Here is a 22,295-nt window from a genome sequence, read left to right as displayed (position 1 = left end):
TTTCAACATGTAATCAATTTTCAATGTTCTCAGGAAGATAGTTAACATTTTCTTTTTTGGGGGACGGAGTCTCGCTCTGTCGCCCAGGCTGGAGTGCAGTGGTGAGATCTCAGTTCACTGCAAGCTCCGCCTCCCAGGTTCGCGCCACTCTCCCGCCTCAGCCTCCCGAGTAGCTGGGACTACAGGCGCCCGCCACTGCACCGGGATAATTTTTTGTATTTTTAGTAGAGACGGGGTTTCACCGTGTTAGCCACGATTGTCTCGATCTCCTGACCTCGTGATCCACCTGCCTCAGCCTCCCAAGGTGCTGGGATTACAGGCGTGAGCCACCGTGCCCAGCCTTCACTACATCGACTCAAAGTCTTTTGGTGAATCATGCCCTTTATTCCAATGAGTATTACAAATATTAGAAGTTCAGCACCCGGAGTCAATTATATTTGTATCTATGTTGTCTCTTCCTCACTAGTAGTAGTGGTTGTAAATATCATGCAAAGATATCTCTATGCATGTAAAGATAAAAGGTCCCAAGCACTATTGGCTATTCACTATTGGCTCACAGAAATTCTAATACCATGCTCATTTTTTTTCTACAGACATTTGCCATGGCTGAACACTTCAAACAAGCCATTAGATGTCCTGTCTGTCTAAAAGATCTTGAAGAACCCGTGCAACTGCAATGTGGATGTGTCTACTGCCTCCCATGCCTCGATTCACTCCAGAAGGAGCCCGATGGGGAAGGTTTACTGTGCGGCTTCTGCTCTGTGGTCTCTCAGAAGGATGACATCAAGCCCCACTACAAGCTGAGGGCTCTGGTTCCCATCATCAAGGAACTAGAGCCCAAGCTGAAATCTATTCTAACAATGAACCCAAGGATGAGGAAGTTTCAAGGTAAGGAATCTATACGACCTGCTACAACCCTTAAAAGGAACCGAAAAAACAGCTTTCAAACATTTTTTAAAATATGGGCATTATCAGAAGGCTGGCATCTAAAACTTCTATGCTGCACAAACAGCAGTTCTCACGTTTGCGTATAGGTATTCGTGGAATCTGTGCAAATTTGTACAATCCTTTGGAGAGCAAGCTACTGTCTTCCTTCATGTATCCTATGTGCTAAATGGAAAAAATACTTATCAAATTATCCAATGACGTAATTCAAAAGGAATTTCTACTATGAATCAGGTGGACTTGTTACAATTATTATATTCAAACATTCTGTACATAAAATTTGACCCCATCAGGTGGCTAAACAGGAAAATTTTGATTTGGGAAAGTAGAATAAAAGAAGTAAAAGTTAATAATATATTTAGGTGTTTGCAGCAAAGGGATGGAGGGAGTCTTTAGTGCTTGTCTTTGCTGAACTACTGGTTCTTCTTTGTACAGTGGATATGACCTTGGATGTGGACACAGCCAACAACTATCTCATCATTTCTGAAGACCTGAGGAGTGTCCGATGTGGGGATTTCAGCCAGACTAGGAAGGAGCAAGCTGAGAGGTTCGACTCCTCACGGTGCGTCCTGGGCGCCCCTCGCTTCAATTCCGGCCGCCATTACTGGGAGGTGGACGTGGGCACCAGCAAAGTATGGGATGTGGGCATTTGTAAGGAATCTGTGAACCGACAGGGGAAGATCGCACTTTCTTCAGAAGACGGCTTCTTGACTGTGGGTTGCAGAAAAGGAACGGTCTTTGCTGCCAGCACTATGCCTATAACTGCTCTCCTGGTGAGTCCCCAGTTTCACAGAGTGGGGATTTTCCTGGATATAGGTATGAGCTCCATTTCCTTTTACAATGTTAGTGATGGGTGCCATATCTACACATTCAGCAAAATTCCTGTTTGCGAGCCATGGCGTCCATTTTTTTCTCTTCAACGTGGAACTCAAGATGATGAGAGCTTCCTGAGTATCTGTGCTGTGATAAATCCAGCCAGTGCCAGTGCCCCAATTTATTCTGGGGAAAGTAAATAAACATTTGAACATAATCATCTTTAGGAAGTTTCTGTGCGCCCATAGCCAGAACTAAGAACCTTTCTGCCAGATACACATAGCTACAAATGGATAGAAGGGAAAGAGCCATCATTCTGTAAACCTTGAAGAGAAAGCAGTTATATTAATTAGGGGAAAATTACATTTTACTTAAAGTTTGTCATGTTGTTTTCTTTGGGGCTTATGTTTATATTTCTGTACAATAAATATTTTGAAATTTCAGATTCACTTGCCAATGTTCTCTATTTTCTGCAAGATCAATGCACTATGTGTTATGGAAGTTATGAACTAAATAATAATTTGAATGTGAAACAACAGAGTAACTGATTTTCAAAATATAAGGCCTTATTTGACTACAGTAAAATTATCTACATGTCTATGTATTCAGTTTAACGCGACAACTGAATATTCACATTCAAGTGTACACAGTATTTGCCAGAGTTAGATATGTGGGATCACAGACAAAACTCATTAAGATTAAAATTGAAATAATATATACTCCCTTCTCTAATGGCAACAGAGTTAAGTTAGAAATCAGTAATGGGAAGAAATCCATAAATCCTCCAAATCCATGGAATTTAACCCTTTTAAATGAAATTGTGATCAAATATTAAATTTCAATGGAAATCAAAACTATCCTGACCTGACAAAAACACAAATAAAAAGATATCTCATGTTCATGGATTAGAATTAATATTGTTAAAATGTCTATACACTCAAAAGGATCCACAGATTCAATGCAATCCAAATCACAATTGTCATTTTTCACAGAAAAAGAGAAAAAAGTCCTAAAATTTGTGTGAAGCCACAAAAGACCCCAAATAGCTACAACAATCATATGCAAAAAAAACTCACAGCTGTAGACATCCCACTACTTGATTTCAAAATATAAAACTATTATAATCAAAACGACATGGTACTAGAATGAAAACAGCCATGTCTACCAATGAAACAGGATAGAAACCTCCCATATAAACCCATGCACATGTGGTAAGATTGATTTTTGACAAAGGATCCATAACACAAAATGGGGAAAGTACAGCCCCTTCAATAAATTGCACTCGAAGAACTCATCCACATATAGAAGAATAAAATTGTATCTTTACATCAAACTGCATGCATGAATCAACTCAAAATGGAGTAAAGAGTTAAATGAAAGACCTGAAATGGTAAAACTATCAGATCAAAACACAGGGGGAAACATCTAAGAAACTTTTTTTGATATAACCCCTAAATCACAGGCAACAAAAGCAAACATAGACAAATGGGATTGCATCACATTTAAAAGCTTCTGCACAACAAAGGAAACAAGAAAGTGAAGTGACAATCTACACAGCGGGAGAAAATATTTGCAAACCATACATCTGATAAGGGGTTAATATCCAGAATACATAAGGCACTCAAGCAAGAAAACAAATAGATGAATTGAAAAATGGGCTACGATGGGTATACAGTTTCCATTTTGTAAGATGAAAAGATTTCTGGAGATGAATGGCAGTGATGGTGGCAAAATAAGACGGACATAAAAAATACCATTGAATTTTACACTTAAAAATGGCAAAGATGGTAAATTATATATACTTTACCACGATTTGTTAAGAAATAAAAGACTGAATGAAAATTAATAGTATTCTGTGGGATCATATCAAGTGATACGGTTTGGCTCTGTGTCCCCAGCCAAATCTCATGTTGAATTGTAATCCTCAGTGTTGGGGAGGGACCAGGTGGGAGATGATTGGATCATAGGGACGGATTTCCTCCACACCGTTCCCATGACTGTGAGTGATTTCTCACAAGATCTGACGATTTAAAAGTGTATGGCACTTTCCCTTTTCTCTCTTTCCTGTCACTATGTGAAAAAGCCACTTGCTTCCCCTTTGCCTTCCTCCATGATTGTTCAGTTTCCCGAGGCCAACCAGTGATGTTCCCTATGCGACCCGCGGAACCATAAATTGATGAAACCTCTTTTCTTCATCAATTACCCAGTCTCAGGTAGTTCTTTATAGCAGTGTGAGAACGAACTAGTACAAAATATTGGTACCAGGAGTGGGGCACTGCTATTAAGATACCTGAAAACATGGAATCGACTTTGGAACTGGGTAACGGGCAGAGGTTGCAACCATTTGGAGGGCTCAGAAGAAGACAGGAAGATGTGAAAAAGTCTGGAACTTCCTAGATACTTGTTAGATGGTTTTCACCAAAATGCTGACAATTGAATTGCTCTTAGGGAAGTAACTTAAAGTAGAAATTAAGGTGACTGATTATGGTATTTTCTTCCTATTATGAGTTTCCCACCAAGCTTCAACTGCGTCTAGAAATTTTGTAAAGGTGTGCTTTTCATTCAACTCAGGATAGCTGTAATTTCCATTGTAATTTCATATTTGATCATTTTATTTACAAGTGGTTATTTCATTTCCATGTAATGAAATGAAATTTATGGATTTCTTCCAGTTATTGACTTCTAATTTGACTCTGTGGCCATCATAGAAGAGGGTGTATAGTATTTCAATTTCAAAGCTAATGAGTTCTCTCTAAGACCACACATATTTGTGGCAAACACTCAGTGTGCACTTCAAATGAATGTCAGTGTTCAGTTGTTGCGTTAAACTGAATACATAAACATGTATAATTTTGCTATATTCGTAGGTTCTTATCATTTGAAATTCAGTTACTGTGTTGGGTCCCATTCAAATTATTATTAAGTTCATCACTTCCATAGCACATAGTACACTAATCTTGCAGAAAACAGAAAACATTGGCAAAGGAATCTGAATTTTCAAAATATTTATTGAACAGAAATATAAACAAAAGCCCCAAAGAATATAACCTGACAAACTTTAAGTACAATGTCATTTTCCCCTAATTCATATAATTGATTTCTGTTCATGGTTTACAGAATGATGGCTCTTTCCCTTCTATCGCTTTGTAGCTATGTATATCTAGGAGAAAAGTTCTTAGCTATGTATGGGCACACAGAAACTTCCTAAAGATGATTCTGTTGAAATGTTGATTGACTTTCCCCAAAAGAAACTGGGGCACTGGCACTGGCTGGATTGATCACAGAACAGATACTCAGGATGCTCTGATCATCTTGAGTTCCACGTTTATGAGCAAAAAATGGACGCCATGGCTCGCAAACAGGAATTTTGCTGAATGTGTAGATATGGCACCCATCACTAACATTGTAAAAGGAAACGGACCTCATACCTACATCCAGGAAAATCCCCACTCTGTGCAACGGGGAACACACCCAGAGACGAGTCATAGGCATAGTGCTGGCAGCAAAGATCTTTCCTTTTCTGCAACCCACAGTCAAGAAGCCGTGTTCTGAAGAAAGCACAATCTCCCCCTGTCGGTTCACAGATTCCTTGCACACGCCCACATCCCATATTTGGCTGGTGCCCACGTCCACCTCCCAGTAATGGCGGCCGGAAGTGAAGCGAGGGGCGCCCAAGACGCACAGTGCAGCGTCGAATCTCTCAGCTTGCTCCTTCCTATTCTGGTTGACATCCCCACTTCGTAAACTCCTCAGGTCTTCAGAAATGATGAGATAGTTGTTGGCTGTGTCCACATCCAAGGTCATATCCACTGTGGAAATAAGAAGCAGTAGTTCAGCAAACACACACACTACAAACTCCCTCTGCCCTTTTACTGCAAACACTTAGTTACGTTATTCACTTTCACTTTTATTCTCCTTTCTCTCCCAAATCAAAATTTCCTGGGGAAACCTGTTTGGCCACCTGATGAGGTTAAAGTTTATCTATAGATTGCATGAATACGATAATTGTAACAAGTCCACCTGATTCATATTAGAAATTCCTTTGGAAATCAGTTAGTGGATAATTGGATTAAAATTATTTTTCCATTTAGCACGTATGATACATGAAAGAAGACAGGAGCTTGCTCTCCAAAGGATTGTACAAACTTGCACAGATTCCATGAAAATCTATACACAAAGGTGAGAACTGCTGTTGAGTGTGAAGCATGCAAGTTTGACATGCTAGATATCTGCTACTGCCTATGTTTAATGAAGAAATGTTTGAAAGTCGTTTGCCCAGTGCCTTTTATGGGTTGTGGCAGGTCATGTAGATTCCTTACCTTGAAATTTCCTCATCCTTGGGTTCATTGTTAGACTAGATTTCAGCTTGGGCTCTAGTTCCTTGATGATGGGAACCAGCGCCCTCAGCTTGTAGTGGGGCTTGATGTCATCCTTCTGAGAGACCACAGAGCAGAAGCCGCACAGTAAACCTTCCCCATCGGGCTCCTTCTGGAGTGAATTGAGGCACTGGAGGCAGCAGACATATCCACATTTCAGTTGCACGGGTTCTTCAAAGTCTTTTAGACAGACAGGACATCTAATGATTTGTTTGAAGTGTTTAGCCATGGCAAATGTCTATAGAAAACAAAAAGTGAACATAGTATTAGAATTTCCATGAGCTGAATGAACAGCTGATAGTGCTTGGGACTTTTATCTTCACAAGCGTAGAGCTATCATGGCACAATACTTAAAATCACTACTGCTAGTGATGAAGACACAACATGAATACAAATGTCAATGACTCGAGACCCTGAACTTCTAATATCTGTGATACCCAATGGAATAAACGGCATGATTCACCAAAAGACTTTGAGTTGGAATAGTAAAGGAGTCTACACCTGAGCTGTTTGATATGGTAGCCACCAGTCACAAATGGCTGTTGAGACCTGAAATGGGGCGTATCTGAATGGAGATGTGCTGTGAGCCAAATACACTTTCAGTTTTGAAGACATAATGGGGAAAAGAGAATGTAAACTATCTGCTTGAGAACGTTTAAAGTTGCTCACATGTTAAATGATTCTATTTTGAGTTAAAATTCATCAGGCTTGTTTTGTTATGTTTTATGTGACTACCAGAAAACAAATTGACAATTACATACATGGGTTATCTTCTGTTTCTATTGGACAGTGCTGGAGTCCATTTGAAGACCTTCTACTTCCCCAACTGTGCAAACTGGATGTGGTGAAAAACCTGATAGCACACCAAAAGGACAAGACACAAAATACAAATAAGTTGTACCAGGTAAAACTGAATCTTCTGCACAGCAGAAAAAAAGCAAAAAACAGAAATGAAAAAAAAACAAACAAGCAGCCATATATATGACAATGGTTTAATATCCAAAATATATAAGGAATTTTTCCAAGGCAATAGCAAAAAGAAAAAAACAGCCAAAATAATCCAATTTCCAATGAACAAAAACCGAAGCAGACATTTCTCTGATAAACACACACCAATGACCAGCAAGTACTGAAGAACAAGCTCCACTTCACTCACCATCAGAGAAATGTAACTTAAACTGAGGCAGGAATACTGTGTGTTCACAAGAGAATCGAGAACATATCCAGTGACAATTTCACATAAGACCAAAATGGTGCCTGTTAAAATTAGCCACTTGTCATTAAAATTACAAGGACAAGGAGGACCCTGAGCTGATGAGGTGCTACAAAAACAGGAGGGAGTTAACCTGGTTGAAACCATTACCATGGTAATTACCATGGTCATCACCACACTAAATCACACACTCTGCATTGTCACGGCTGACCCCAGCTTGCCCATATGTAGTATCAAAATGGGTACCACACCAATTCCAAAAACTCTGCTTTTTTCTTAGAAAACCTAATGATTAGTTCACCTCCTAATTTGAAGGGCTCATAAAAATAAAAAAGCCGAACTCCTATGCACGCCACCAGCTCTCAGAATCACACCCACACTTCTCTCCTAAGTCTGTGCTTTTGCTCTGGAATAGAAACTTCTTGCCTTTCACTTCATTCTGGCTCATCCCTGAATTCATTCTCCTGACAGCATCAAGAACCTGGAAACTGGCTGGGACTGGGATGTCTCTGGCATCCGGAGACCCTCCTGAGCCCTCCAGCAACAAAACCGCCATAAGATATTACCCCACCACTACTAGGATGGCTATGATGAAAAAGACAAAAGATAAGTGTTGGTAAGGATGTGGAGAAAGGGTAACCCTCGTACACGGTTGGTGGGAAAGAGAATTGGTACAACCACTAGAGAAAATACTAGGGAGGTTTCTGAAAACATGAAGAGTAGAACTGCCTGTGTTCCAGCAACCCTACTTCTGTGTTTATACATGAAAGAAAGAGGTCAGCATGTCAAAGAGATATCTAGACTCTCAGGTTCTCTGCAGCGTTATTCACAATAGCCATGGAAACAACCCCAGAGTCTGTGGGAGAAAAATGGATGAGGAAATGGTGATACATACAATGCATTATTGTACCATAAAAAAGAAGGAAATCCTGGCATTTGCACCAATGTGGATGAAGGCCGAGGGCGTTATGGGAAGTGGAATAAGTGAGACTGAGGGAAGTGTACACTGTATGATCTCATTTATGTGGAATCTGAGTTGACTGATCTCACAGAATCAGAAAATAGCCACTGCACAACAGACTGCGCGACACAGCGAGACCCTGTCTCAAAAAAGTTAAATAAATAATGAATCCCCATCCCGGAAGAGGTAGGTCCCAGCATCCAGCCGGATCTTTTCTGCAATAGCAATTTAAACAAACTTTGCTTTTTATTTCTTTCCCTTTCTCTTTCTGAAATAAAAGGAACAAAAACCCGAAGGAAAAAAAATCAGAAAACAAGAGAAGAATGATGGTTGCCAGGGGTTGTGGGAAGGGGAGAATAGGAAAACAATGCCAAACCCGTAGGAAAACCTGATGTTGAATAACACAGCCACCAAACTTCTCTCCATCATTTCAGAAAGTCTGCCAAATTCTGATGAAATGCAAGCAAATGGAGATTGTCATTTCTCTAGTCTTGGTATGGAAAATCTAAGACTTACCTAACCGTCACCAGGGCAGAGGTCCCATTCTCTTCCAGAAATACAGTGTGTCTGTCATGGAGTTGGCCTCAGACAACACTTGTGGAATCAAGAAATTACTGCATTCCCCTAGACTCTCATACGCCTTTTGTAAAAATGAATTCCATAAGATTGAACTCACCTCTCCTTCTGGAGTTTCTCCCCTGGCCTCCTGTTGCTTCTGCGGACAGCTCAGATCTGGAGTGAGAGCTGGCTCCCAGGGGCTTTTATACGAGAGGGTCTCTCCACCCACCTTAGACACACCCACCGCCTCCTTTTTAATCCAGTCAGATTCTGATTTAATTCTGGCATCATTGAGATTGTTACTTTTGGACAGCTTTTTATCATAAGGGAAGACGATTTTGTTTTCAGTGCCATTTTTTAATTAACAGGGACAAAATATTGCCATGTAATAATTTTCAGATAAGATCTTGAATATTATGCCTATTGATTAAAATTTGGAAACTAATTAAAATCTTAAAAATTGGGGTGACATTTAAAATTCCTCTAAAATGAATGGTGTGACTTTCAAAGACTTTTTGATTATAAATGTAACACTTTTTCACAAGTCAATAAAAGAGGTGAGTTCAACCTACTCAGAAGTTGTTACTAATAGGACACTCCACAGACCACACTCAACTCTGAAAAACATTTTCTCTATAATGTACAGATTCTAATTAAGAAGCTTAGAAAAGAAATCCCAAAAATGTTTCCAGACAATCAGTCAGCCAGTGAAAGTCCTGTTTTTCTTTTTAGTTATAGCATCTAAAATTAAAGCTAAAAGCTATTGTTACAATCTTACTGTTTCCCTTACATCACAACATAAATGAAATGAAATTAATTTCTTTTTCAAAAATGTTCAAAAATGGGTTCCTCATGTATTAAATGTATGATAGGTGATCAGAGTTCATGGATAAGAATGTAAAACAGGGAGACTGGAGGTAGGGTGGAAAAGGACATAATCACATTAACGTGATGAAATTAATAGTCTTTAATTTAATCATGTCCATAGTAATCGTTCTCTAGTGATGGCTGGATTCTCTTCTTTCATATTCAAAGCCAAGGCAGATCTCAATGCCTTTTGTCACATGAAGGCAAATTGAGAAACACGAAACTCAACGTTGTAATGCGTATATTCTCTCAAATCCTTGCACATTGCATTTCTTCACTGATCGGAATCTATAATATAATCTGCCACACGTATGTCCATGTATACACACATACCATATCTACACATATGCATGCAGAGAGAAAATGCTTATCTCTTCTTGCATAATTCTAATTAGTTTATTTTCCTATATAAATCCTTTTAAAATAGACTCACATTTATGGGAGTAGTTATTCTCCAGCTTGTAATTTTATGGACCCATGTTCATGGAGCACTGATCCCTAACATCTTTTACATTTTATCTGCTTTCAGTAAGTCCTGAACAAAATTTATGTTCTCTTTCAGAATACCAGGTGGCCTCTGTTGTGAAAACCACCAAGCCCAGTGGGTTGACTTGCCTCTGGAATATTCTCCCAAAATATCTTTCAGCCTGGAATTGCATTCATGCTCACGTCTTCGGGGAGGTGTTCTTCCATTCAGAATTACAGAATAGCGTATTAGGATTGCCGGCACACACTTTCAACATCTTTTCCAATTGCATCTTTTCACAGAAAGTAGCTCTGCTGCCTTCTATTAAGACACTGGTAAAGATTTCCTTGCCCGCTCTCATGTACACTTCAGTACTTTAAGGGTCTTCTGTGTTTGAATAAACCTGTCCTTCAACATCCCAGTCAGCGAGGGCTTTATTCTCCATGCCCTGTCCCTGCAGGCGTGTCACAGAACCAGACATAAATGGTTGGCATCGGTGGCTTCTGATCCCCAGGACCTGTTCACTGTACAAGCAGACTTTTCTTTTTCTTTTCTTTAATTATACTTTAAGTTCTGGAGTACACGTGCAGAACGTGCAGATTTGTTACATAAGTATTCGTGTGCCATGTTGGCTTGCTGCACCCGTCAACCCGTCACCTACATCAGGTATTTCTCCCTAATGCTATCCCTCTCCTAACCCCCGCCCCCCGACAGGTCCCAGTGTGTGATGTTCCTCTCCCTGTGTCCATGTGTTCTCATTGTTCAACTCCCACTTATGAGTGAGAACATGCGGTGTTTGGTTTTCCAATCTTGTGATAGTTTACTGAGAATGATGGTTTCCAGCTTCATCCATGTCCCTGCAAAGGACATGAAGTCATCCTCTTTTATGGATGCATAGTATTCCATGATGTATATGTGCCACATTTTGTCTTTAACAATGAAGAGAAGCTCAGAGTTTCTGACAACCCAGGGCTTGGCTCAGTTTCTAAAGGAAACTGTGTTCCTTTCTCTCATTGTCAGTGTTGGCACGGTAAACGGCTTTGAGGTGAACCCGGAAATCCTGGTCTCACCCTCAGCCACTGCCCAGCATGCAGCCCCACTGTCAGTCCAGCCACGGCGTGGATGAGGTGGCTCAGAACCAGGCAGGACATGTTATTGCTCAACCGTGGCTCTGAATTCTTTTGTTCACGATTCCTTCGGTTCTGTGTTTTGCCCAGAAGATGAGGAAGCACTCCCGTGGGTCTTCTAGTCACCAAGTTCTGTGAGGAGAAGTGTCAGTCAGGATGAGCTGAGACCACAAAGGAGAAAAAACAGAATTTTTGCAAAATAGTTTCCTTAAGTCCAAACAAAACAAAACAAAAACAGAAAACTACAGCCCACAAGTATAACACACAAAAAAAAAACCTGTGACGTTTGAGAATCTGATCTGCGTCTGCCACATAAAACTTCCAATTTTCAACAAAAAAAATAGGAGGCACACAAAGAGAACAGAATGTCTACAACTCACAAGATGAAAGAAATGTCTATGAGAACTCAAGACATTGGGCTTCCTCTCCACAGACTAAATTACTTGTCTAAGGAGGACCAAAAGAACTACAGGAAACAACACGCAAAGAACTGAAGTCAATTAGAAGAATAACACCTCACAGAATAGAAAATATCAATAACCAAAGAGAAATTTTAGAAATGAACTAATTAGAAGTTGAGGGGCATAAAGTAAAATAACTGAAATGAAATCTCACTACAGAGGTTCCACAGAAGTTTTTCCATTTCTTTTTTTGTTTTTACAAATGTCATTAAAATCTAATTGAAGGCTAGGCACGGCGGGTCTTGCGTGTAATCCCAGCATTTTGGGGAGACGAGGCGGGTGAATCACTTGAGACCAGGAGTTCCACACCAACCTGACCAACATGGAGAAAGCTCGTCTCTACTAAACATACAAATATTAGCCCAGCATGGTCGCACACACCTGTACTTCCAGCTACTTGGGAGTCTGAGGCAGGAGAATCACGTGAATCCAGGAAGCAGAGGTTGCGGTCAGCCGAGATTGTGCCACTGTACTCCAGCCTGGACGACAGAGTGAGTGAGTCTCCAACTTGAAAAAAAAAGACTAATTAGAGTAAAACAATCTGCACCAATGAAATGTATAAATTTTCACGATTCCTATTTTTCTATCATAAAGACACATGCACGTAAATCTTCATCACAATACCATCCACACTAGCAAAGACAAGGAATCAACCTGGATGGCCATGAGTGGTGGACTGGATAAAGACAATGTGGCCCGTATACACCATGCAATACTACACAGTCAAAGAATGAAATCATGTCTTCTCCAGTAACACGGATCCAGGTGGAGGCCACTGTCCTAAGTGAAATGACACGGGAACAAGAAAGCAAATATCACGTGTTCTCACTTAGAAGTGAGAGCTGAGCACTGAGGTCACATGGACACAAAGAAGAGAACAAGAGACACTGGGGGCAACTCGAGGGTAGAGGGTGGGAGGAGGGCGAGAATCAAAAAACTACCTCTCAGGTACTGTGCTCATTCCCTGGGTGATGAAACTTTCTGTACACGAAACCCCTGAGGCATGCAGTTTATCATGTCACAAAAAGCTGCACATGTACCATCATGAACCTGAAATACAAGTTGGAAGGAAAAAAACAAAAGAACTTAGTAAAGGAGGGAAAACAATACCCAAAACGACACATGATTCAGGAACCAGCAGCATCAGCTGCTCTTGTCATAAATTTCTGGGCTCTTGTCAGAAATCCTGAGTCTCAGGAGATCCCAGAGGTGTAGTACCAGAATGCACATTTTAATAAAATCCTCAGACAATTTAACAAATATTCAAGTTGTAGGCCATTGCTGCCTGAAGAAATATAACATAACCCACATGTCTCATTGTAAATGTACTAGTAGCTGCGTTCAAAAACATATAAAAGACCTTGTGAGATTAACTTCAGTAATATATTTCATTGAACCCGATACGTACAGAATAGCATCCTTTCCACTAGGTACCAGCTGCATTTCTCGTGGTCCAGAGCCACCAGTGACTACCCTGTTGAACAGCACAGGGCCAGGGCATGACCTGAATATTATATTTTCTTAAAAATCTCCAGGTGGTTCTGTACTCAGAGGCAAGAACCACTGTTGCTCAAAGGTGCATACAATGTTAGGAGCCAGAATCCAGCTAATATCAAGTGAAGAGGCATTTGCCCACTTGCTTTTCCCTAGGCCCTTTGTGGGGAGGGTCTAGATGGAGCAGATAGTTTACCTTGGAACTTCAGCATCCTTGGTTCCGCTATAGAACAGATCTCAGATGTGGCTCTAGTTCCTTGATTGTGGAAGTTGGCTTCCCTGGTTGATAATTGATCTTGATCTCATTCTCAGAGTGACCATGGTACAGAAAGGGCACCATACACCCTCCGCTTGGGGCTCCATCTTCAGTGAATTTACGCAGCTGATGTATGTACATCTCAAGAATACAGGTTTCTTGAGACAGGCCAGGCAGTTAAGACAACTTTCTTCTCACGAATGTTCAGCCGTGGCTGCTGCCTGGGGGGAAAATGTGCCTCTTCGTGGACATTTCACGAGATGAATGAACTGGGGTTCTTTAACTTTCGGGATTGTGTACCTACTATGTGATATCCCTTGTACCAGGCAGTACGGGTACAGACATGAAGAGTCATGGCTGCTGACTTCTGAATTTCAAATGCTAGCTGGAATGAAGAATATCGTTCATTATTCCACATAGAGTTGAAGTGGTGAAAGGGTCTAGATCCGGGCTGTCCAATATGGTGGCTACCAACAGCATGTGGCTAGCAAGCCCCTGAAATGGAGTTTATCTCAATTGAGACATACCGTGACTATAAAATACACACTAGACTGTCACGATGTTAGATGAAAAAAGTCGTCATTCATAGCTGTTTAATATTGGTTCCATGTTAAAATGACAAATCTTTTGGATATTAAAATTAATTCAACATATTTCTTTCCATTTTCTTTAGTGTATCTAGAAAACTTATCATGACATATATGGGTCACAGTATATTTCTTATGAACAGCGCTGGTGTAGACTCAAAGACCCTGCGACTCCCCCAGCTGGTCTCATATGGCTGTGGGAAAAACTAACGGGACCTGAGAAATTGAGTAAGTTAATGGCTAAAACTCAACTCACCAGCGTCCTGCAGAGTCTTTGAAGCTATGATTTGATTAAGGAAAATGAAGGCCCTTGTCACTTCACCAGTCTGGGTTTTGAAATTGAAGTCCTGCCAATACCTGCCAGGGCAGAGGGCTCAGGGCACACACTGTACATGGCATGGAGTCGGCTTCATGGCTTCACACAACACTTGCTGAATTAATAAATTACCCAATTCCCTGCACTTTGCTCTCTCTGCCCTTTGTAGAAATGTAAATTATATAGAATTGGATTTACCTTTCTTCTATTGTGGCTTTTTTTTTTTTTTTTTTTGCCTTCAAACCTTCTGAAATAATTTGGTTTTGGAGTGACATCCATGGGCAAGAGGCTTTTATTGAAGAGGGTACCTCTTCCCACCTTAATCACATCAGGCCACACCTTCTTCATCAAATCATATTTTAATTTAGGCAGAAATAAGAGTTTTACTAATGATATAGAGAGAGGTTACCACAAATGTTTTGGCTTTAAATGGAAACCCACGTTTATTATGAATTCCTTCCTTCCGTCAATTTTTTTTTTTTTTTTTTGAGATAAGGTCTCACTCTGTTGCCCAGGCTGGAGTGCAGTGGTGCTATCTCAGCTTCACGCAACTTCCACCTCCCAGGTTTAAGTGATTCTCCAGCCTCAGCCTCCCGAGTAGCTGGGATTACAGGTGCCCAGCACCACGTCTGGCTAATTTTTGTCTTTTTAGTAGAGAAGGGGTTTCGCCATATTGGCCAGGATGGTCTCGAACTCTTGACCTCAACTGATTAACTCACCTCTTCTTATTTCCTTACTTCCTCCTACCTTCCTCAGCCTCTAATAACCACTGCTCTACTCTCTGAGACCAAATTTCTTTTAGATTTCACATATAAGTGAGACCATGGGATATTTTGGCAGTGATGGTGGCAAAATAATATGGACATAATAAATACCATTGAATTTTACACTTAAAAACGGTGAAGATGGTAAATTATATATACTTTACCACCATTTGTTAAGAAATAAAAGACTGAATGAAAATTAATAGTATTCTGTGGGATCATATCAAGTGATACGGTTTGGCTCTGTGTCCGCAGCCAAATCTCGTGCTGAATTGTAATCCTCAGTGTTGGGGGAGGGACCAGGGGGGAGATGATTGGATCATGGGGACGGATTTCCTCCACGCTGTTCCCATGATGGTGAGTGAGTTCTCACAACATCTGACGATTTAAAAGTGTATAGCACTTTCCTTTTCCTCTCTTTCCTATCACTATGTGAAAAAGCCACTTGCTTCCCCTTTGCCTTCCTCCATGATTGTTCAGTTTCCCGAGGCCAACCAGAGATGTTCCTTGTGTGACCTGCAGAACTATAAATTAATGAAACCTCTTTTCTTCATCAATTACCCAGTCTCAGGTAGTTCTTTATAGCAGTGTGAGAATGAACTAATACAGAATGTTGGTACCAGGAGCGGGGCACTGCTATTAAGATACCTGAAAATGTGGAAGCGACTTTGGAACTGGGTAACGGGCAGAGGTTGCAACCGTTTGGAGGGCTCAGAAGAACACGGGAAGATGTGAGAAAGTCTGGAACTTCCTAGATACTTGTTAGATGGTTTTCATCAAAATGCTGACAATTGAATTCCTCTTAGCAAAGTACCTTAAAGTAGAAATTAAGGTGGCTGATTATGGTATCTTCTTCCTATTATGAGTTTCTCACCAAGCTTCAACTGCATCTAGAAATTTTGTAAATGTGTGCTTTTCATTCAACTCAGAGTAGCTGAAATTTCCATTGTAATTTCATATTTGATCATTTTATTTACAAGTGGTTATTTCATTTCCATTTATGTGGACAATCTATGAATTTTTTCCTCTTATTGATTTCTTATTTGACTCTCTTGCCAGCATAGAAGACGGTGTATAATATTTCCATTTGAAAGCTAATGAGTTCTCTCTCAGACCACACACATTTCTGGCAAACACTCAGTGTGCACTTCAAATGAATGTCAGTGTTCAGTTGTTGGGTTAAACTAAACACATAAACATGTATAATTTTGCCGTATTCCTAGGTCCTTATCATTTGAAATTCACTTACTGTGTTTGGTCCCATTCAAATTATTATTAAGTTCATCACTTCCATAACACATAGTACACTAATCTTGCAGAAAACAGAAAACATTGGCAAATGAATCTGAATTTTCAAAATATTTATTGAACAGAAATATAAACATAAGCCTCAAAGAAAATACCATGACAAACTTTAAGTACAATGTCATTTTCCCCTAATTCATATAACTGCTTTCTGTTCATGGTTTACAGTATGATGGCTCTTTCCCTTCTATCCCTTTGTAGCTATGTGTATCTAGCAGAAAAGTTCTTAGCTATGGCTATGGGCACACAGAAACTTCCTAAAGATGATTCTGTTCAAATGTTGATTGACTTTCCCCAGAAGAAACTGGGGCACTGGCACTGGCTGGACTGATCACAGAACAGATACTCAGGATGCTCTGATCATCTTCAGTTCCACTTTTATGAGCAAAAAATGGACGCCATGGCTCGCAAACAGGGATTTTGCTGAATGTGTAGATATGGCACCCATCACTGACATTGTAAAAGGAAACGGACCTCATACCTACATCCAGGAAAATCCCCACTCTGTGCAACTGGGGACTCACCCAGAGAGGAGTCATAGGCATAGTGCTGGCAGCAAAGACCTTTCCTTCTCTGCAACCCACAGTCAAGAAGCCGTGTTCTGAAGAAAGCACAATCTTCCCCTGTCGGCTCACAGATTCCTTGCACACGCCCACATCCCATACTTGGCTGGTGCCCACATCCACCTCCCAGTAATGGCGGCCGGAAGTGAAGCGAGGGGCCCCCAGGACGCACAGTACAGCGTCGAACCTCTCAGCTTGCTCCTTCCTATTCTGGCTGACATCCCCACTTCGGAAACTCCTCAGGTCTTCAGAAATGATGAGATAGTTGTTGGCTGTGTCCACATCCAAGGTCATATCCACTGTGGAAATAAGAAGCAGTAGTTCAGCAAACACACACACTACAGACTCCCTCTGCCCTTTTACTGCAAACACTTAAGTACGTTATTCACTTTCACATTTATTCTCCTTTCTCTCCCAAATCAAAATTTCCTGGGGAAACCTGTTTGGCCACCTGATGAGGTTAAAGTTTATCTATAGATTGCATGAATACGATAATTGTAACAAGTCCACCTGATTCATATTAGAAATTCCTTTGGAAATCAGTTAGTGGATAATTGGATTAAAATTATTTTTCCGTTTAGCACATATGATACATGAAAGAAGACTGTAGCTTGCTCTCCAAAGGACTGTACAAACTTGCACAGATTCCATGAAAAGCTATACGCAAAGGTGAGAACTGCTGTTGAGTGTGAAGCATGCAAGTTTGAGATGCTAGATATCTGCTACTGCCTATGTTTAATGAAGAAACGTTTGAAAGTCGTTTTCCCAGTGCCTTTTATGGGTAGTCGCAGGTCATGTAGATTCCTTACCTTGAAATTTCCTCATCCTTGGGTTCATTGTTAGACTAGATTTCAGCTTGGGCTCTAGTTCCTTGATGATGGGAACCAGCGCCCTCAGCTTGTAGTGGGGCTTGATGTCATCCTTCTGAGAGACCACAGAGCAGAAGCCGCACAGTAAACCTTCCCCATCGGGCTCCTTCTGGAGTGAATTGAGGCACTGGAGGCAGCAGACATACCCACATTTCAGTTGCACGGGTTCTTCAAGATCTTTTAGACAGACAGGACATCTAATGATTTGTTTGAAGTGTTCAGCCATGGCAAATGTCTATAGAAAAAAGAAAGTGAACACAGTATTAGAATTTCCATGAGCTGAATGAACAGCTGATAGTGCTTGGGACTTTTATCTTTACAAGCATAGAGCTATCATGACACGATACTTAAAATCACTACTGCTAGTGATGAAGACACAACATGAATACAAATGTCAATGACTCGAGGCCCTGAACTTCTAATATCTGTAACACCCATTGGAATAAAGGGCATGATTCACCGAAAGACTTTGAGTTGAAATAGTAAAGGAATCTACATCTGAGCTGTTTGATATGGTAGCCACCAGTCACAAATGGCTACTGAGACCTGAAATGGGGCGTATCTGAATGGAGATGTGCTGTGAGCCAAATACACTCTTATTTTGGAAGACATAATGGGGAAAAGAGAATGTAAACTATCTGCTTGAGAACGTTTAAAGTTGCTCACATGTTAAATGATTCTATTTTGAGTTAAAATTCATTAGGCTTGTTTTCTTATGTTTTATGTGACTACCAGAAAATAAATTTACAATTACATATATGGGTTATCTTCTGTTTCTATTGGACAGTGCTGGAGTCCATTTGAATACCTTCTACTTCCCCAATTGTGCAAACCGGATGTGGTGAGGAACCTGATAGTGCACCAAAAGGACAAGACGCAAAATACAAATAAGTTCTACCAGGTAAAACTGAATCTTCTGCATAGCAGGGGAAAAAAACGAAAAAGCAAAAAACAGAACTGAAAAAAAAAAAACAAACAAACAAACAGCCATGTATATGACAATGGATTAATATCCAAAATATATAAGGTATTTTTTGAAGGCAATAGCAAAACGGAAAAAAAGCCAAAATAATCCAATTTCCAATGGGCAAAAACCTGAGCAGACATTTCTCTGAAAAACACACACCAATGACCAGCAAGTACTGAAGAACAACCTCAACTTCACTCACCGTCAGAGAAATGCAATTTAAACTGAGACAGGAATACTGTGTGGTCACAAGAGAATCGAGAACGTATCCAGTGACAATTTCACATTAGACCAAAACGGTGGCTGTTAAAATTAGCCACTTGTCTTTAAAATTACAAGGACAAGGGGGACCCTAGGCTGATGAGGTGCTACAAAAATAGGAGTGAGTTAAGCTGGTTGAAACCATTACCACGGTAATTACCATGGTCATCACCACACTAAGTCACACACTCTGCAGTGTCACGTCTGACCCCAGCATGCCTATATGTAGTATCAAAATGGGTACCACACCAATTCCAAAAAATCTCTGTTTTTTTCTTAGAAGACCTAATGATTAGTTCACATCCTAATTAGAAGGGCTCATAAAAATAGAAAACCCGAACTCCTTTGCACACCACCAGCTCTCAGAATCATGCCCACACTTCTCTCCTAAGTGTGTGCTTTTCCTCTGGAATAGAAACTTCTTGCCTTTCACTTCATTCTGGCTCATCCCTGAATTCGTTCTCCTGACAGCATCAAGAATCTGGAAACTGGCTGGGACTGGGGTCTCTCTGGCATCCAGAGACCCTCCTGAGCCCTCCAGCAACAAAACCGCCATGAGATATTACACCCCCTCTGCTAGGATGGCTGTGATCAAAAAGACAAAAGATAAGTGTTGGTACGGATGTGGAGAAAGGGGAACCCTTGTACAAGGTTGGTGGGAAAGAGAATTGGTACAACCGCTACAGAAAATAGTAGGGAGGTTTCTGAAAACACGAAGAGTAGAACTGCCTGTGTTCCAGCAACCCTACTTCTGTGTTTATACATGAAAGAAAGAGGTCAGCATGTCAAAGAGATATCTGCACTCTTAGGTTCTCTGCAGCGTTATTCACAATAGCCATGGAAACAACCCCAGAGTCTGTGGGAGAAAAATGGATGAGGAAACGGTGATATATACAATGGATTATTCTATCATAAAAAAGAAGGAAATCCTGGCATTTTCACCGATGTGGATGAAGGCCGAGGGCGTTATGGGAAGTGGAATAAGTGAGGCTGAGGGAAATGTACACTGTGTGATCTCAGTTACGTGGAATCTGAGTTGACTGATCTCATAGAATCAGAAAATAGCCACTGCACTCCAGACTGGGCGACAGAGCGAGTCCCTGTCTCCAAAAAATTAAATAAATAATGAATCCCCATCCTGGAAGAAGTAGGTCCCAGCATCCAGCCAGATCTTTTCTGCAATAATAATTTAAACAAACTTTGCTTTTTATTTCCTTCCCTTTCTCTTTCTGAATTCAAAGGAAGTAAAAACTGAAGACAAAAAAATCAGAAAACAAGAGAAGAATGATGGTTGCCAGGGGTTGTGGGAAGGGGAGAATAGGAAAACAATACCAAACCCGTAGGAAAACCTGACGTGGAATAACACAGCCACGGAACCTCTCTCCATCATTTCAGAAAGTCTACCAGATTCTGCTGAAATTCAAGCAAATGGAGATTGTCATTTCTCTACTCTTGGTATTGAAAATCTAAGACTTACCTAACCATCACCAGGGCAGAGGTCCCATTCTCCTCCAGAAATACAGTGTGTCTGTCATGGAGTTGGCCTCAGACAACACTTGTGGAATCAAGAAATTATTGCATTCCCCTAGACTCTCATACGCCTTTTGTAAAAATGAATTCCATAAGATTGAACTCACCTCTCCTTCTGGAGTTTCTCCCCTGGCCTCAAGCTGCTTCTGCGGACAGCTCAGATCTAGAGTGAGAGCTGGCTGCCAGGGGCTTTTATACGAGAGAGTCTCTCCACCCACCTTAGCCACACCCTCCCCCTCCTTTCTCATCCAATCAGATTCTGATTTAATTCTGCCATCATTGAGATTGTTACTATTGGACAGCTTTTTACCATGAAGGAAGACGATTGTGCTTTCAGTGTTACTTTTTAATTAAAAAGGACAAAATATTGCCATGTAATAGTTTTTAGATAAGATCTTGAATACTATGCCTCGATTAAAATTTGAAAATTAATTAAAAGTAATTAAAATCTTAAAAATTGGGGTGACATTTAAAATTCCACTAAAATGAATGGTGCGACTTTCAAATCGTTTTTTATTATAAATGTAACACCTTTTCACATGTCAATAAAAGAGGTGAGTTCAACCTACTCAGAAGTTGTTACTAATCGGACACTCCCCAGACCACACTCAACTCTCGAAAACACTTTCTCTATAATGTAAAGGTTCTAGTTAAGAAGCTTAGAAAAGAAATCCCAAAACTGTTTCCAGACAATCAGTCAGCCAATGAAAGTCCTGTTTTTCTTTTTAGTTATAGCATCTAAAATTAAAGGTAAAAGCTATTGTTACAACCTTACTGTTTCCCTTACATCACATCATAAATGAAATGAGATTAATTTCTTTTTCAAAAATGTTCAAAAATGGGTTCCTCATGTATTAAATATATTATAGGTGATCAGAGTTCATGGATAAGAATGTAAAAGTGGGAGACTGGAGGTAGGGTGGAAAAGGATATGATTACATTGATGTGATGAAATTACTAGTCTTTAATTTAATCATCTCCATAGTAATCATTCCCTAGTGATGGCTGGATTCTCTTCTTTCATAATCAAAGCCAAGGCAGTTCTCAATTCCTTTTGTCTCATGAAGGCAAATTGAAAAACACAAAACTCTACGTTGAGATGCATATATTCTTTCAAATCCTTGCACATTGCATTTCTTCACTGATTGGGATCTATAATATAATCTGCCACATGTATGTCCATGTATACACACATACCGTATCTACACATATGCATGCAGAGAGAAAATGCTTATCTCTTCTTGCATAATTCAAATTGGTTTATTTTCTTATATAAATCCTTTTAAAATAGACTCACATTTATGGGAGTAGTTATTCTCCAGCTTGTAATTTTATGGACCCACGTTCATGGAGCACTGATCCCTGACATCTTTTACATTTTATCTGCTTTGAGTAAATCCTGAACAAAATTTATGTTCTCTTTGGGAATACCAGGTAGCCTCAGTTGTGGAAACCACCAAGCCCAGTGGGTTGACTTGCCTCTGGAACATTCTCCCAAAATATCTTTCAGCCTGGAATTGCATTCATGCTCATGTCTTGGGAAAGGAGTTCTTCCATTCAGAATTAGAGAAGAGTGTATTAGGATTGCGGGCACAC

General features: G+C 40.3%; 3 protein-coding genes across 3 annotated transcripts; 1 reads left to right on the top strand and 2 right to left on the bottom strand.

Annotated features, from left to right (window-relative positions):
* The first annotated feature begins 599 nt into the window (after window positions 1-599).
* LOC129020993 (ret finger protein-like 4A) lies at window positions 600-2,200 on the top strand. The gene is made up of 2 exons (XM_054466043.1): window positions 600-888; window positions 1,381-2,200. The coding sequence occupies exons 1-2, from the start codon at window positions 603-605 to the stop codon at window positions 1,959-1,961; spliced, it is 867 nt and encodes a 288-aa protein (XP_054322018.1). The 5' UTR covers window positions 600-602; the 3' UTR covers window positions 1,962-2,200.
* A 2,762-nt stretch (window positions 2,201-4,962) lies between these two features.
* Window positions 4,963-6,989, bottom strand: LOC129021115 (ret finger protein-like 4A). The gene is made up of 3 exons (XM_054466163.2): window positions 6,896-6,989; window positions 6,078-6,372; window positions 4,963-5,567 (listed from the first exon to the last, which is right to left on the bottom strand). Exons 2-3 carry the CDS (start codon window positions 6,361-6,363, stop codon window positions 4,963-4,965), a joined length of 891 nt encoding a protein of 296 aa, XP_054322138.1. The 5' UTR covers window positions 6,364-6,372; window positions 6,896-6,989.
* A 9,562-nt stretch (window positions 6,990-16,551) lies between these two features.
* On the bottom strand, window positions 16,552-20,858 carry LOC129020841 (ret finger protein-like 4A). Its single transcript, XM_054465707.1, has 3 exons — window positions 20,807-20,858; window positions 17,882-18,176; window positions 16,552-17,371 (listed from the first exon to the last, which is right to left on the bottom strand). Exons 2-3 carry the CDS (start codon window positions 18,165-18,167, stop codon window positions 16,767-16,769), a joined length of 891 nt encoding a protein of 296 aa, XP_054321682.1. The 5' UTR covers window positions 18,168-18,176; window positions 20,807-20,858; the 3' UTR covers window positions 16,552-16,766.
* Between the last annotated feature and the right edge of the window lie 1,437 nt (window positions 20,859-22,295).

Source organism: Pongo pygmaeus, chromosome 20, assembly GCF_028885625.2.
Source record: "Pongo pygmaeus isolate AG05252 chromosome 20, NHGRI_mPonPyg2-v2.0_pri, whole genome shotgun sequence".
Classification (NCBI taxonomy): Eukaryota; Metazoa; Chordata; class Mammalia; order Primates; family Hominidae; genus Pongo; species Pongo pygmaeus.
This window is presented reverse-complemented; position numbering and strand designations above follow the sequence as displayed.

Excerpts from the sequence above, each read along its gene's own strand:
- LOC129020993 (XM_054466043.1), top strand. The coding sequence starts at position 603 with ATGGCTGAACACTTCAAACAAGCCATTAGATGTCCTGTCTGTCTAAAA. Across the intron at positions 889-1,380 it reads AAGGATGAGGAAGTTTCAAG|TGGATATGACCTTGGATGTG; the intron begins GTAAGGAATCTA and ends TTCTTTGTACAG.
- LOC129021115 (XM_054466163.2), bottom strand. The coding sequence starts at position 6,363 with ATGGCTAAACACTTCAAACAAATCATTAGATGTCCTGTCTGTCTAAAA. Across the intron at positions 5,568-6,077 it reads AAGGATGAGGAAATTTCAAG|TGGATATGACCTTGGATGTG; the intron begins GTAAGGAATCTA and ends TTATTTCCACAG.
- LOC129020841 (XM_054465707.1), bottom strand. The coding sequence starts at position 18,167 with ATGGCTGAACACTTCAAACAAATCATTAGATGTCCTGTCTGTCTAAAA. Across the intron at positions 17,372-17,881 it reads AAGGATGAGGAAATTTCAAG|TGGATATGACCTTGGATGTG; the intron begins GTAAGGAATCTA and ends TTATTTCCACAG.